We start from the raw sequence: 16,664 nt of genomic DNA on the forward strand, positions 1-16,664 counted from the left end.
AAACTCCTTGCACCAAAGCTCTCCCCAGTTGCCTTGACCAGAGCCTGCGCAAGCAAAATTCCTCTCCACTTTCACTTTTACTGAAGCTCAAAGCCCACCTCCTCCTTTGTCAAAGCCACTGCAGCCCTCACATCCTCTTCATATTTTTTTCTCCCTTCTTTTCTTGTTGCACAGTACATTCCTAGAGGTTGTGCTGCGCTCCCTGCGTTTCATGGCAATCCCTGAGCTGTTCCCGCTGCCGCTGGCTGTTGGTGCACTGCGCGCAACTTGCATGTGTTGCAGAAGTGCACAGCCTGATTTCCGATTTTCCCTTTATTACTTACTTCTCTCCACCATAGATCAACTCTAACATCGACTCACTCGCTACTGTCTCCTCTGAGAGGAGCACGCAAACTTTTGTTTGAGTTTTCAGGTGTTTTCTTTCAACCTTATTACATAGACCCCGAAACGATTTTGACGATTTTTTACAAACATACTGAGTCCTTAGAGTGGGTCCTTCTGATCGTTAATTGACACATCTAAGTGCTCCCCGTAAAGCGTGTATTTTATTATAAGGTTTTAAAAATGCACTTCGCTGCCGATCGCAGCACACTGCGCGGCGTAATTTTAAACAGCCCTTACCCATATAATGCAAATCACCCATATGACATCAGTGGGGCAAGCTATCCGATTGGCTGACCAGGGCGCGTGATCGATAATTTTTCCAACTTTATGGTAAACAAATGATGTTCATAATAGTTGGAATGTTAGTTAATTTGTTTTTATAAAAAGAAAGTAACATAAAGGGAATGCACAAGAACAATTTTTCAGTACACTTTAGCCCTTCCGGCACACAGCAAGTGTCGTCTGCTTGTGTCACAACGTGCGCCGTCTTAGACGAGAGCTTCGCCGTCAGTGTTGGTCCGTCTTTTCGCGAGCACTGTGATTCGAGTTTGTTGCGTTGTGGACTGCAAACGTAGCGACTGGCAATATGTCAAGCTGCGACATTGTGTCCCTCTGCAAGCCAGTAGACGAACGGACTGGCTGCAGCGCATCGGACTGCCGCTATCCGATCGGCGCCAGGATTGGTGCGATTGCGGCTGTCACTTTACACCGGAAGATTACTAATGCAATAGCGTTTCGCGAGTCCGGTATTAGGGTAAACGCAAGCGCAAAGAGGACAGGGCCTGGCCGTGTCCTTTTGCGTGCCGTTTCAGGGGATGAACAGAAGCGCAAATGTGAATGGTCTGCACGGTGCAGCTACCTGGTGGCGTAGAGCTCAACCAGACACAGTAGCAGTAACAAAACGTATTCTTCTTTGCTGCTGGTATAAATTTTTCACAGGAGTGTAATCGTTAACACGTTTTTGTAAATGTTTAAAATGTTTTACACTTGGTTAGAGCAATATTAGCTCTTTCATTGGCTGGTCAAGCTCTGCGCTAACGGGTGGCTGGACCATGGAGACCGATCAGGCAGCTCACGTACGTCTACACTAAAGTTCCTTCATCAGCTTGAGTTTATGCTTCCATCGTTCCGTGGAACCATTCCGCTAGTGTGTGGTTAACGGAATACCAGACACATTCGGCGCTGCAACAGAATGCTCGCAATGCATGCTGCTTTGATAGCTCTCGTTTGGGGTCAACGGCCAAGCGGCTAGCGGAGAGGTTTCGCGCGGGCGGGGGTGGGCTCAAAAACAACCGGAAGTGGACAATGTGACGTCGCGTTGTGACGCAGAATCAGTGAAGGCGGAGCTTAGCCCCGATGGCTCGGCGAACAAGTTGAGGAGGGAAACTCATGGCTAGGGAGGAGGGTAACTTGCAATTGCTTGTAGCTCCGTTATTACGTAATACTTCACTTAAATTGTGGTGCGAATGTTCTACTTAAGCTGTACCCTACGCATCTACAAAATTTGTCCAAACCATTTCTGGGGCCCTTTAAGGGCAATCGTTGCAGGTTATCAGGCTTCTGAAATCTGAGCACTAAGATCACCAACTTCAATATACGTAACGTTGTGACACACTGGAAAAAGCATATGACTGGAGCTTAAACGGTCAACAAAGAGCATAAATCACTGCAGTTAAGGTATGGTAGGCTTCTATTAAGATGGCAGTTACAATAGCCCAGCTGCCAAGACTCTAGGAAAGACAAAAAAAATCAGGTAGGCTGTATCAGGGATACAGCCGCGCCGGGTCTTGTGCGGGCTTCAGACAGTGTAGGAGCATAGGGTACAGAAATGACGTAACTTAATACACAAGCTTCCTTTATTCCTGCATCAAAAAGGTTGCATATCAAACTTATGCTAGAGCTAGTGGGGTACTTGCAATTTAATTTCGCAACCGTACTCACTCCCTATACGTAGTGGGCCCACTTGTTTTCTAGAATATATTTGAGCACTAGGGTTAAAGAAATGACCCCCTCCCCCTGCTGGTGGCACCCAAGACTGCCCTGTTGTGTGTCCCTCTGTCTTGCTGCCCAAGTCTCTTCATGCCATTGTTGGACCGTACGTGTCGAAGGCAAGGGTGAAAGGGACATAGCCCAGCAAGCATGACATGTTTCTCAACATATTGCAAATTTGTCAGCCTTACAACTTCTGATGAACACCAGTTCAAGTTTGATAAACTATACTTACTATAGCATAGTGAGCTTCAAACACAAGCATTCTTGCTCGGATGGAAAAGGTACTGTGGAGATATGCCTCTCTGAATGCTGCCTGCGAGGCTAAATTTAGTACTGATTGCGTTCCGCACATGTGACACATGATTGGTCGAGTAATGGCTTCTTTCTTCTACATAACGACACCACAGCAAGGTGTGTGGGTGGTATGGTTTCAAAGATATGCTAATGCCATAACATGCTTTTGTTACATCTGTTTCCGCAAGCAACCCTCTTCAAGCCTTTTTTTTAAAGAAGCTTCAAGTCACATCAAAACAAGGAGGAACAGACAGGACAGTCTGACAGACAGGAAGTCAAGTGAGGTGATAACTACAGCACTGAAAGCAGCTGACAAAACCATTACATTTCTTGACACAGTTGGCTGATGCTTTCGGCAGCTAGAATAACTTTTCTTTTAAAAGCCTCTGAACATTGCTTCCATGTTCCCGACACTGTGTGATCGTGCTGATTCTGACAAGCAGAGCGCCACAAAATCAATGTGGTGGCGTGATAGCACAGAAAGTGGTGTGTTAGCGTAGCAGGCACGACTAAAAATACTGGAACTGCACATTTGGCTGAAAATTGTTTGGTTCCCTATACAACACGAGTGCAAATTTGACATGCTAAAGTCTGGAAAAAAATGCTTCCTATTAGATGCAAGGTTTTACTGTAAGTAATCTTCTGGTGTAAAATTAACATTGAGAGGTTTCTGGAAAGCAAACCAAACAAATCATACATTCCTTTGGTCCCTATAAGCAACCACTCATGGACTGGCCATTGTAATTAACCACTTGCGCGTTAAGGTTTTGCCATGCTGAACCAACTTGCTCACTAAATAATAAGAGTTCTGATAAAATGGCAAGCTTACCGTGAACGCAGGTGAGAAGAAACTCTAGTGGTATGAGTGGGTCCATGCACGTGAGAACTTTGGATGGAGACGGATGAGCATTGAGCATGACTGGGGTGTACGCACAGAACATGGCATCGGGGCGTCGCAACTGCAGCTGTATCATCCTGAGGCTGAGCGCTAGGCACAAGTTGCCGCCCGCACTGTCGCCGGCCAGGCAGATGCGCTCGCCAGTCCAACCTGCAAAGTCGTCAACATCGAGACGTGAGAAAATCGGCATGCAGTCCCACTAGTAAATGTGAAGGCAATCATTTTCATTGCGGGTGAGCTCTCACATACTCCGTCCCAAGCATGCGTGAAGTTCTGTGTTACACATTTTATTGCAATAATTCAAGCCTGTATGAAGCAATTATTATTATTATTATTATTATTATTATTATTATTATTATTATTATTATTATTATTATTATTATTATTATTATTGTTATTATTATTATTATTCAATAGAGCATGGTACAACAGACACAGTCACGAGACGATTCTTCACTACGTGCAAAAGTGAGTGACTAGCCACTACATTGTTCTGTGGCAGAGATGAAAGAGAGCAGCTGCATATTGTACATATAGGACACTAAAGCTGATTGATCAATTTATGTTTGTTTGTTTGTTTGTTTGTTTAGTTGTGCATTCATTCATTCATTCATTCATTCATTCATTCATTCATTCATTTATTTATTTATTTATTTATTTATTTATTTATTTATTTATTTATTGTGTTCACCATACCACAGCAACACCAGGCTAGGAGCTGTGCCACAGCGGAGGGCTATGGATTAATCCTAGCTACCTAATGTTTTTTACTGTGCATCTGAAGCTCATTACATTAATATTTTTGCATATCTATCCCGTCAGAATAGTCACCCAGAGTTGAACCTACAACCTCGTGCTCCAGAGTAGAATGCCATAGCCACTGCAGCACAGTGCAGCATGTGGGACAGTGAGTGTTGCACATTTGACACTAGCTAGATGGTGTATAATCATAGCAGGAGCCCCTCGACATACACAGCAGCCAAAATATTGAATGTGCACACATTTTGGCTATCCGTGCTCTATGAATGTCCTGTCATCAGCTGTGTGTGGTGCTGCTGCATTGCCCTAGGAAGCCAGTAATATCGAATTCATCGTAAGCTTTGTTTTGAAATAACTGGAATTTCCAAATTCTGAGAGTCTGAATTATTATGAGTCTAGATTGTGCACTGCCAATGGGTAAATGTCTCATTCATAACTACCGTCCCTAGCTTGTGAAGCAAGTGCTTAGCTACACCAGGTTGCGTAATTCATAATTGATTCACTTGTTGCTGATTGCGCAGGACAAGAAATCAAGGTTCCCAACGTAATGTGGTAAACAGTGTTACTGTAAGACTTAAGAAAACGCGGGGGATACAGACAAGCACAAACAAGGTATGCAGTTGGGCCTCTCTGATTGTGCATCCCTCAAAGCACGATATGTGTGTACTTGCATTCCAGCCATTTAGGAATGCAGCCCCCACAGCAGAAATTAAAGCCAAAACCAAATTAATCAATAGAATGCTATACACTCTATGAACAGTTTACACCCTTTGCGGCATGCCTTTGTCCCACAACAATAACCATCACCTATCCTGTATGCCTTTTTTTTTTCTGCCCAGCCGGTACTTACTGGTCATGAATGCCGCCTGGTATGAACAAGAAGAAAGGGGGGTTAACCGAGGGGCCCAATTTTTATTAATCACATCATGAGAAGCCAACAAACAAAGACATCAAGGAAAACATAGGAAAAATTACTTGCACTTATTAGTTGAATTAAAGAAATGATAAATTATTCGGAAACGAAGGTGCACCAAAAAACAACTTGCGGCAGGTGGGGAACAATCCCACGTCCTTCCATTACGCACGCGTGCGTAATGGAAGATGTGGGATCATTCCCCACCTGCGGCAAGTAATTCATCATTTCTTTAATTCAATTAACAAGTGCAAGTAATTTCCCCTGTGTTGTCCTTGGCGTCTTTGTTGGCTTCTCATGACATGCCTGGTATGAGCATGACAAAGCATTTTTGACAGGAAAGTAAAGGGCACAGAATTTTTGAAGAAAGCAAACGCAAGCAATACAGATGACAAGTATTGTTGTGGGTCAAAGATATGCCCTCTCTTTAAAATGTGGCCCCTAAACCACAACACCAGGTATGCTGACATGCATTCATATGCATTCTGTACAAAAGCTGTTTCTATCTTAGTCAGTGCACACTCAAAATTCATTCGTTAAATGTTCTAATTTCTGCTAGCCTGTTGAATAACTCCCATAGCCTGACGATAATAATCGTTACGCATAGTTCAGTATGCAGCTGCATTGTTCACAGTACACGCTGCAAAAATGTGAGACACACGACAGGATCAGTGAAGGCAAGATGGCACCATTACACAACGAGGCCGTTGATATCCGTCTCCAAAAATATCAATGGACACCGAGATAGTATGATCACAACCAATTATCTCACCTACCATCCAAACCTTTCAGCTCACAGTCAGAAATAAACTGTAACACTGTTATCCTGTAGCCACTCAAGCCATAGAGATGCTTTATAGGCAGTCAAGGAAAATCAATGAGTCAGGCACTATTAAGCCAAATGTTTATTGCCCACCTGTCAGCAAAGGGACATTAATTTTGCTCTTTACTATGTACAGTTGGCTCAAATGTTCATGTTTCTACAGAGCAACATTTTAGCCACCAATGCAAAAACCTACTGATCATCTTTGCAGTGGGTAATCTCCAGTGATGGCCCCATCAACTACGACAACCACCGTGTGCACATAATTTTAGATTTTGTCCCTTTCCCCCTTCTTCTTTCATGAACCCTAAACACATTGCATGCCCCCAAAAAATAAAGCACTATATGCAGTGCAGAATTTATCGTTTTGTTATCATGCAGCATCCAAGGACACCTAGATAATACAAGACCACCACACTCACTTAACTTACATTACTGTGGTTAGACTAATTCTTAACCATGAGTCGCCTATATTTTGCTGCCTGCTGACAGAGGTACAAACTGCACTTCTTAGATGAGCATAAAATAACGACAAAATACTGCAAACAGTGTGCATGTTAGAGCTCTTTCAACACGTTGGCATGTGAATGTATCAGCTCCCTTTCCTAGGCACTAGTGATGAAAGAAATAGAACACCATGCTGGTATTCCTATTCACTTATGTGTTTCCACATGCCTTTCGAGGCTGCTTTTAGAAACGAGACATTTGGTTGTTAGCTGAATGTGAATTATTTCAAAGAAAATGAAAAGACAGAAAGAATATGCGACAAGCACCTCTACCAAAACAGTCATTAGCGGCATCTGTGCATGCATGAGTTCTTTATGTGGGGGTTTCCTTTTCCACCAAAACACTAATGCGCAGCTAACAATACCAACTCAACCAGCAACAAGACCTTCTGAACTATAGTTGTTAGTGTTGTTTGGTGGTCAGCATGAAACCTGTGGTTCCTTTTCTGTCTGAGGTGCACTCTTGGGTTTGCATGCCTCAATATGTGCCAACCTGTCCCAACTAGAACATTATCAATATTTTATATATCACTGCATTTGAAGTTGCACAAGAAGTGTGGCTCAAGAAGCTGAAATACAGTTAATTGACAATTATTCAAACACTGGTAATCCAAAATTTATGTTTATTCAAACAAATCTCGTTTTTGGCTTGCACAGATTTTATGGCACTTTGAACCCCTTTAATTCAACCAAGGCTTACAATTAATTACAGCTTTTTGGCTTCACACATTAGAACAGCTAAACACAGCTGATGACAGGACACCGATAAGGTATGAATAGTCAGAAATTTGGCAGACACTATCAGTGAATGATTGTCTAAGTCAAACGATAGCTTTGTGGTGTAAAGGTACTGATATGTCCAAATTTGTGTGGTGCGAACGACGACGACACAGATGATGCTGGCAAAACGCTTTTTTTTTTTTTACTGCTCTCTATATTAACTCCATTTTTAGTTTCCAGCCATACTTAATTCAAATTTGGTCAATTGAAACTTCTGATATTTAAATAAAAAGTCTATGCCTCTAGGAAGTTGAACTAATGTAAGACAACAGTAGAAGGAGTTACGGATAGAACTAGGAACAGTCAAAAGCTATCACAGCAACAACAGCTAAGCTATTACAATAGCTTAAATTTGCTGATTAAAGGAAATTAAACTGAAACAGCCAGTAGGTATAGCACAAGGTCCCTCTCATAATAAAGAAAATTAAGTGGTACACAGAAAAGGTACGACCTTACAGAAGAGCCCACTACAAGTGCTGAAGCTCCTAATCTAAACATGCTATCTTGGATTGCACACAGTTTTCTTTATTACTGCTCTCTCTCTATATATATATATGCCGATTTATTCCACCATGAACTATATTATGAGGCTGCCCTAGCTGCTGCTTTATTAGTGCAGAAAGTACTTGCAACTTTACAATGTGCACACTTCAAATGCAAACATCAGCTCACAAGATTCTGTGAATAAGCTTCAATAATAAACACACAGCATGGTAGATGGAAAGCATTTCATAGCAGAGCACATGCCAGGGCCCTGACCCACCCTACCATTGAGCCTATTCAGAGCAAGGCACTCCAGTTCCTCGCTGAGCTATCGCCCATCTTATCAGTGAACCGAAACAATGGAGGCCCTCAACAACGTCTTGTATTGTACGAACCAGGCATGTTACATTCATGGCTTAACAGATTGATTGTGACATCTTTATCGATACATAAACAGGCACCATACAATCATCACTGTTCCACGGTATTGGAAGTACGGCAGACTGCACATTGGGCCTTCTCCAAAGCATAACCCTAAATGCAAAGGTCATTTCTCCTTCACGCAAGAGGCTTATCAAGGTGCCTACAGCAAAAGACGCATGAGTGCACCATTGTCTCAAATGTCTGCAGATAACAATGCGTTAGTCAAAGTAAAGAGCTCGCTGCTACTCTTGAGGTCACACAAAGGTCTGAGGATAGCTATATATTGGCAAGAGTTAGTTGTGTGCTTAATTTCTCAGATAATAAGGTACGAAGAGACTCAAGAAAGCAATGTTCCCAATAATGCCAGTAAAAATGCAGTATAGACCGTTTTTTCGTAGGCGCCGCCATATTGCGAACGCAGTGGCGCCGCCTATGAGCAGCGCCATACTGGCTTGGGTGAAAGCGGTCTTTTGCATGGCAGGTATACGCTTGGCGGCAGTTTCTGGCGTTTGTTTTCGCGGTCGTGCGATCTGTTTAGTATGACGTGCGTCTTCTACGTAGTAAACGGTTCTGTGAGACGTGCTGAAGTGGTTTAAGGCATCATGGCCGGAATTTCTGCTGGCGTTGAGGTGGACAGAACACGCAACGCGATGTGTGCATGCATATTCGAGTCTGCAATCAGCCTCGGAGATGAATTGTGTATTTCTGAATGTTCCAGTCACTAATGTGACCTTAGTGCAGTATTATCCTCTATTTCTAAGCTGCGGAAACATACGCGACGATCATAACAGCGTGATCGTGGGTACCGTTCTGCTACGATAGGAGCTGTGATGTTATACTTTGGCAAGCGTTCAAACTGTTCGCCGCAGGTTACATTGCGTGACTACTTGGTTCGATGGGTGAGGTTTCCGCACCTGAATAAAATAGTTTTGGCAAGTGATAGCAGCATACCTTACAGTCTGAATTACGCTTGTCCAGCAAAGGGACTGTTTACGAACTGCGCGAGCGTCCTAAGCAGTGGTAAGTGCTGGATTACATATATCTTTGTTCTATATACCGCATGGTCCAAGCATACCGCATCAGCGGTTATACATTTATAAACATTGTGCGGCGTGACTATGCGAGGCCCTATTGCGGCGTTAGCCCGTTTTCTCTTGCTTTTTCGAGAAAGAGGATTATAACCGAATTTCTTTTTCGGTTGCGTTTGTTCCGTTCACTACGACGCACTCACACGCATTACGGAAATTTTGTCCTCAGAAATAGGCATCGCATTCTTTTTATGCGATCCTTCATATATTATGGCTGTATGCAGGCAAAAAAGGCAATGCCGAAGCGCACAGCTTACATATGTACCGTGCTGGTTCACAAACCACAGTGATCACTGTGTTGAGCAGCGCCATCGACCTCATGCAGGAAGGCTAGCGTAGACATATGGTAATTTGAAGCCTACTAGACTTGAAATGCGCGAGAACGATGCCGGTGCATCACAAATATTTGACTGCGCCTGCCGCTTAGATGTTTCGTGGTTGCCTTAGGTTGGCCGTGCACGAGCACGCGCTCTTATGTTTATGCTTTGCTCCCTACGCCAAGCGATCAGATATTGAGCAGATTTACCATTTCATGCTGCTAATACAGAGAAACCGGGTTTCTTTGTTCAATTAAAACCGATATAAGTAAAATAGTTCACAACACATACACACACCGCGACTGATAATGTGCGTACACCGCGGCTTATAAAACGCGTCACATTTCTTCGCTCCCAAAAGATATTTCCGCCTACTGTAGTCCCCGATGCACCGAAAGGCTTCCCTGACGACCTTATATGAACGGACACGGCGTAAATTTCACAAAATACCATCTAAAACATCTCAAAATCGCTCCGCAGCACGCGACAGCAATACTTTCAAGCAGCGCCGCGCCGGATCGCCCAAGCCAGAGAGGAGGAAAGGCTCTCCGCACGCCCTATCCTCCTCGCCCGATGAAACGGTCTATACAAGTGACCAATGAAAGCACGCACACACAGTGTAGCTTTACTTGTTTTCCATGTCATCTAACCAGAATGAGACAAGCCACCTGCAAATTGGAATGAAGCTCATCATAACAGACAGAAGTGCAACTAAGGCATATTAAGTCAAAAGTTGATTCATTGGTTGATTGAATGACCTCTTAGTAACCCAAACCAGCACTTGGGTTATGAACCACACTGTAGTCTGGGAGTGGGGGAAAGATGCCGAATTAAATTTTACCAAGTATTTTTGCATTACATTTTCATTATAATGCCCATGCCACAGAAAAGAATCAATAAAACCTGTAACCTTTCACACAGGAGTGGAACATGGTAACCACTAAGCCACCATGGCAGGTTTGGTGAGAAACTGTTTCAAAACAAACAGTAGCAACAGTTGCATTAAAAAGTGAAAAAGTGCGTAAGATGACACAGTAAAAAAAGATAAGTCATTGCATGTACATACTTATCAGTAATGAAGGAAAGCAGAAAAGTACCGATTAGTAACACAGTGGAACTGCAAGAACAATAAGCTAAAGAGCGCAGTACGACGTTACCCAAGGACAACGCACCCGCTCTATGTTCCTTCAATTCGGGAACTGTAGAGCAGCACCTAAGGATACATAAATTTTGTTCCTTCTTACTAAATACTGAAAGTATTACGCAGTATTTCAAGGAAAATAGGACATCAGAGTGCATGCAGGTAGGCAGATCAATAAAAAGGAAAGGTCTCACCAAAAGCTCAGTCAACATGACCTTATGCAATTTTTTTACATCTACTAAACAGCAGACACGGTGCAACGAATAGAACTGAATGCAACATAAGCTCAGCTACTGTACTCTGCAGTAGAGTGCATTGCACACAAGAAAGACATTACTTTTTCAAATCCTATCGAGGAGGAGGAACCTACCTAAATTGTATGCCTACTCCTACCTCTACAAACACTTTTCAGTAAAGCATACAGATTGAATCAAGAGCTTTTTCCCAATAAGTAACATGTGACAAATGCAGTGTTTTCTAATATGTACTTTATGTGCTCATGCTGCATGCCTCTGACAGCAAGCATTATCTCAATTCTTTTAAAGATTTTCACTGCTACTTCTAACTGCCCCCTGTTTTATCATTCTCTGAGCCAATCTATATGTGCTATACATAACACACTTTATGTAGAGAGCAACTACTTGTTATAAAACATGTCAGTGAAACAAAACAATTTCTTGGTCCGTCGTGAACATATTATCCCAGTGGCAAACTTTCTTCAAACTGAGCCCACAAACAAGCAATGAACTGTCTGTCTTTCTTATTATTATTACTCCTACATGGTTTTTGTAAGGGTAAATTGATCGCACTATCATCCCTGCACCAGTAGTTCAAATAAGGACTACATGTATTTTACAGCTAAACTGAAGTCCAAACAGAAAATCCAATTCTTTTTTCGACTTCAAGTAACAAAGCCAGATCTTCTTTTCCCTTGTGTCTATGTGACCCAAAGATCTTCTTTGTCGAGTGCAGTAAAAACAGCTTTGTACAAAACTTACAACCCGTTACTCAAAGTGTCATAAGGTGAAACTTGCATAAACACTGTGATACCGATAGACACCAGTGAGGTTCACTTGACAATGGGAACAGGTTGCAATCGCCGTACTAGGAAGCCAAATTCACTACTCACTCAGTAGTTTTCATCCAATGTCCAACAATACACACCCGGTGTATTTCTTGATACCAGAAAATACCACAGACAAAGATGGGTGCTCACGAAACACCCAAGGGAAACACACGAAAGGCGAGCGTACCTAGCTTGTGGCAGTTGTTGAGAACCCAGCCATACACAAAGGTCACTTCTTCCAATGCCCGTGGATAAGGGCTCTCTGGCGACAAGGAGTAGTCCACTGAGAGGATTGGTACATTAACCAGGCGAGCCCAGTCCCTCAAGTAAATCTGAACACAGAAAAACAAGAGTAGACGCAGTGTAAAAGAAATGTGTGATAAAGAGAGGGGCTCAAGCAACTGCTATTCATTCACCGTGACCAACATAGAAAGCACTGTGCTGTGTGCCCCAGGATAGAGTTGAGAAACAAAGCAGATTTGGCTTTAAAAAACTTAGACACACAATACCTTTGAACATTCACAAATATTGATTCCGGTATTTTCGTCCCAAAGCAACATCTTTGTTGTTAAAACCGTTGCAGATTGTTAACCCCTCAACTGGGGAGCGCATCTACAGACGCACGAGTCTGCCCCCACGTAGATAAGCCAGATTCAAAGGAAATATATTTTTCATCAAGCAGAATGTGCACCGTCATCTCTCAGAAGAAAAAAAAGCTTGTGAATGATAGTGAGATGTTTGTTTTCTAAATGGCACCACTATGGTTTTTTGTAGACAGAAAAGTGGGGAGCGTGTGGTGCAATAGATATGCAACTTTCTGGCAGTGGGAAACTCTTAATTTTGGCGCAAACTGCACCAAACTTCTGAACACAGATTCTGCGAAGAGGCAAAAAATCTTTGACAAATAGCGAAAGTGTGGCATTGCTGGAGCAGAGTGACAACACTATCAATTAACATGTATTGGAGCTTGATAGTGATGACAGCGAAATTGGCAACAGAGATGAGAATGACTTTTGAGATCAGCTTTCGGGAAGACACTTTCAGGACTTCCATGACTCACCAGCGACCAAGAAGTAGTAGCACAAAATGTGTGCCCTGTGTACAGAATGCAAAAGTCGCAAGAAAATAATTTATTGCTGCAAGGATTGCTATGTTGCCCTGCATGCTGCACCGCGCTTAAAGATTTTTCACATGAGATCGAGCTTCTGAAGTGAAAAGCAGCGTAGTGCAATTTTAAGTAACTGTAGTTATTTGTTGCATATCAGCGTCTTGTAAAAAAAGCATTTTTCTTGTTTAAAACAAAACTTCGAAAAACTCTCCAACGCCAAGTTGTTCTTGAGTAAACAATTTCTCAGTTCAAGGTTAACCTATTTTAACTATTAATGAAAGAACCTTAGAACTCTCAACATGCAATTAAATGTTATGTGTCATACAGAACTGTGCCCACAACAAATCCTTCCAAAATAAAAAAATAACAAATTAAGAAAGCTACCCTATAAATGTGAGCCAGGTTATCCATTTCATCCATCAAAATGAGGCCAAAGCTTATAACAACTGTTTGAAACAAGTGGCTAAGAAAAAAAAATGTAGTAAGTCGTTACTACATTGTTAAACACTGTTAAGCAACCTGTGGCATCAAGTAATTAAGCTGTACGAGCAACATTTTTGCTCTATGCTAATGTAAGATGAACAAAATCACAGAAATTCGAAATAGTATATCAAACTGCCAAAAAAGAAAAAGCTTTTGCTTTATGGCAAAACACACAGCAAGAACATTTAGTCACAGTATGCTTAGTAATTATAAACCATCTGCACTTATTCTAGGTACCTTGTTTCTAAGTCTTAACATGAGCACTGTTAAGCTCAACCAATTCTTGAATAGTAGCCAAGAGCATAATAGATAGTGCAGAGTGAAACTAAAGCCATTCCCAATTATAATTTGAGGCGTATGTTAATAACAATGGTCATGCTCGCTTGGAGCTGGCTAACTTTTTTTTTTCATACTCCTGAGGAAATCGTACAGGCATATTTCTTATTGCTTCCAGAATGTATGTGCTAAATGAATGAAAAAGAAAACGAATCAGCAGAAAACTATACCAAAAGTACCAGTGATGGTAATGCTTCACACAAACCGTGTAGATCACTCTCTTAAGTAGCATCTCGTCACATTTGCAATTCAAAAGTGTTCTTCACTTGCAAGAGACCTTGCAAGAGACCTTGCAAGATGTACGCCAACCTCATGTATTCACATTCCCTGGTCTTTGCTGGTTTTTCTCCGACTAGTTCTCCTTGTGGACCCACAACCAGTGCTGCTCTAAGAAAGGTGAAATGGTGTTTTGTAAAATAGTGATGAACTGTGCCAGCCGATTATTTTTAACAATTCCTTATCGTGAGTCCTAAATAAGCCCGGCATGGTGCATAATGAGATGAATAATTGAACCACATGTGTTAAGCATTTTGGCTAGGTGTAGCACTTTGTCAACTAGGAGACACATCAAGTTATAGATTTTATATGCTCAGAAAAACGTTTTTCTTTGTTACGGTGTTAAACATCCCACCATAAATATTAAGAAGTAAGTTTCCCTTACGATAGTGAATAGGGCTAGAATTCTCTGCCTGTTCTCCTGTTACCTTTTTCTTCCCTTTTTTTTTTCAGAAGAGCATATTCTCTAAAGATTTCCTTCATGCTTTTCAGGTATTCTCTAGGGGTAGACACCTTGTTCTGATTATTCAGGTCAAAGATGCGACTCACAAAGAAATTTCAAGTCCTGCTGGACTGCATTCAGTCTTAATATGTAGTCTCTATACACACCTCGTGGGACTCAGCAGATTGGGCAATGAAGCCACCACCATGAAAGTGCAATATGAGACCATGAGAAGGTGGCAGGATATCAGACGAGCTGACGAGGTTGCTTGGCAGCAGTGATTGCTGAATGCAAAAGAGAAAAGGAAACAAAATTAAAGCAAACAAGAAAGAAACAAGGTTTTGGGCATGACCTTCAATTCCAGCCAAGCAAGCACTATTTATTGCAGCAACAAAAAAAAGCGAAAAGGCCATAAATAACAGCTCTTTCAAGCGCTAGCCTTGCCCTGGCTTGAACTAGAACCTCTTTAACAAAAAAAATGGTAGTAACCTATAACCAGGATAATTACGCTCGAACGCTTCTCTGTATGCTTCTGTCTGCTTTACAAGCTCTAAAAGTGCACAAAAAAAATGTATTTGTTTATTTGTACAAAAAATCATTTAGATAAGCTACTACATTCATGCATTTTACAAAAACAAGGCAAGAAATTATGTAAATTCCTTGCAATGTGAGAATCGATATTATGCAAAGCACTTTCCAGGAAGCTGCCTATCCAGAATCATTGGGGGTTTTACAAAGTTGTACCATGTGATCTAGCATGTTTGTGCAAGGTGTACAGTTGTGTGTTTGTGTTAATAGTGAGTGCTGACAGCGACAAGGCAATGATGGCGGTGACAACGATTGTGTGACGACGACAGCATGGTATGTACTCTGGCCACTCAACCTGACTTTATGACATGCCAAGTGTCGGGTTCTACGTAGTGGACGTTCACAAGCGAGAGAAGCGCAAATTGTGACATCATCTGCAACTAAGCGCTATGCAATCATGCCTACCTACATCTACGTCATGTCCTCTACATTAAAGCAACAATTGGATCTGTACTCCAGTGAAGAAACATTAAAACCTATTCAACCTGGAAGGCGGTGTAATGTCGTACAGCCTAATGAGCTGCTATAGTATTAGGACAGGACTGGAAATGTGGGCCAATGCCCAGGACAGTGCAGTCTAAGGCAGCATCTCAAAGCGCTAGCTGTCACAAGAATGTGAAATACTGGCATATGACACATGTGCCAAACACTTCAAATAGCTAAGTCAGCTTTGGCACGAGGGATGTATATGTGCAAATGTGGTCTAATGGTTACACTGCTGTGCTGGAAGACAAAGGTTCAATTCCAGCGTAGGTCATGCATTTATTTTTATTGAACATACTTGGAGTGTAGTGACGCAGAAAGCTACCTGCCCCAAATTGTCTCAATGAGGCAAAGAATGCTTCACTATAAGGAGTTTTAATTGAACTTAATTTTGGAGTTTAATGCGCCAAAACCACAATTTTATTATGACGCACGTCATAGTGGGGGGGATCAGGGTTAATTTTGACCACCAGGGGAGCTTTAACATGCCCCCAATGCATGGGACAAAAGAAAAGATTTTTTGCAAGCATCAGCTCTTTAGAATAGCAAGCTCTTGGGCTAGTTGGTCTGACATGGTTTTTGCAAAATTATGCGCAGAAGCATTGTGGAAAAATGGAGACCTGGACAGGAAAGACGCTTACTTGCAACAAAGTATATTTTCAGAAGCAAACCACCAGGAACATTGTTTACAGAATTTTTAAAATAAATTTTATACAATTTCTTAATAGAAAAATAGCAATTTTTTTTTCACATTTCTCGATGGCAGCGCATGCGCAATAACATTCTTGGTGGTTTGTTTTTGAAAAATATACTTAGTTGCAAGTGAGCATCTTTCCTGTCCAGGTCTCCTTTCTTCCGCAATGCTTCGCGCCCCCCTTTGCAAAAATCATCAGCGCTTTGTCATCAGCACTTCGTTATTGCTGCTTGCACTAACCTCTTTGACAAATGGTGAATTTATGCACACGTAAAATGCTTCACAAGAGCTACCCATGCTTGCGTCCAGCTAAGTGCACATGAGAGAAAATGAACAAAGCTTTGTCATTTATACTTCGTGGAAGGTTTCCACAGAAACTCATTCATG

The 16,664-nt window shown here is 41.9% G+C and overlaps 1 protein-coding gene across 2 annotated transcripts in view; it reads right to left on the minus strand.

The window, feature by feature from the left end:
- The window catches only part of LOC142583129 (hormone-sensitive lipase-like), a 50,792-nt gene that overhangs the window by 20,273 nt on the left and 13,855 nt on the right, over positions 1–16,664 (minus strand). For both annotated transcript variants that reach the window (XM_075693458.1, XM_075693459.1), the window contains exons 4-6: positions 14,680–14,796; positions 12,055–12,199; positions 3,500–3,718 (exon numbers count right to left, since the gene is read on the minus strand). In XM_075693458.1, coding sequence (XP_075549573.1) covers positions 3,500–3,718; positions 12,055–12,199; positions 14,680–14,796 — 481 coding nt within the window. The remainder of the gene's footprint in view (positions 1–3,499; positions 3,719–12,054; positions 12,200–14,679; positions 14,797–16,664) is intronic.

The sequence above is a fragment of the Dermacentor variabilis genome, chromosome 5 (genome assembly GCF_050947875.1).
Source record: "Dermacentor variabilis isolate Ectoservices chromosome 5, ASM5094787v1, whole genome shotgun sequence".
NCBI lineage: Eukaryota > Metazoa > Arthropoda > Arachnida > Ixodida > Ixodidae > Dermacentor > Dermacentor variabilis.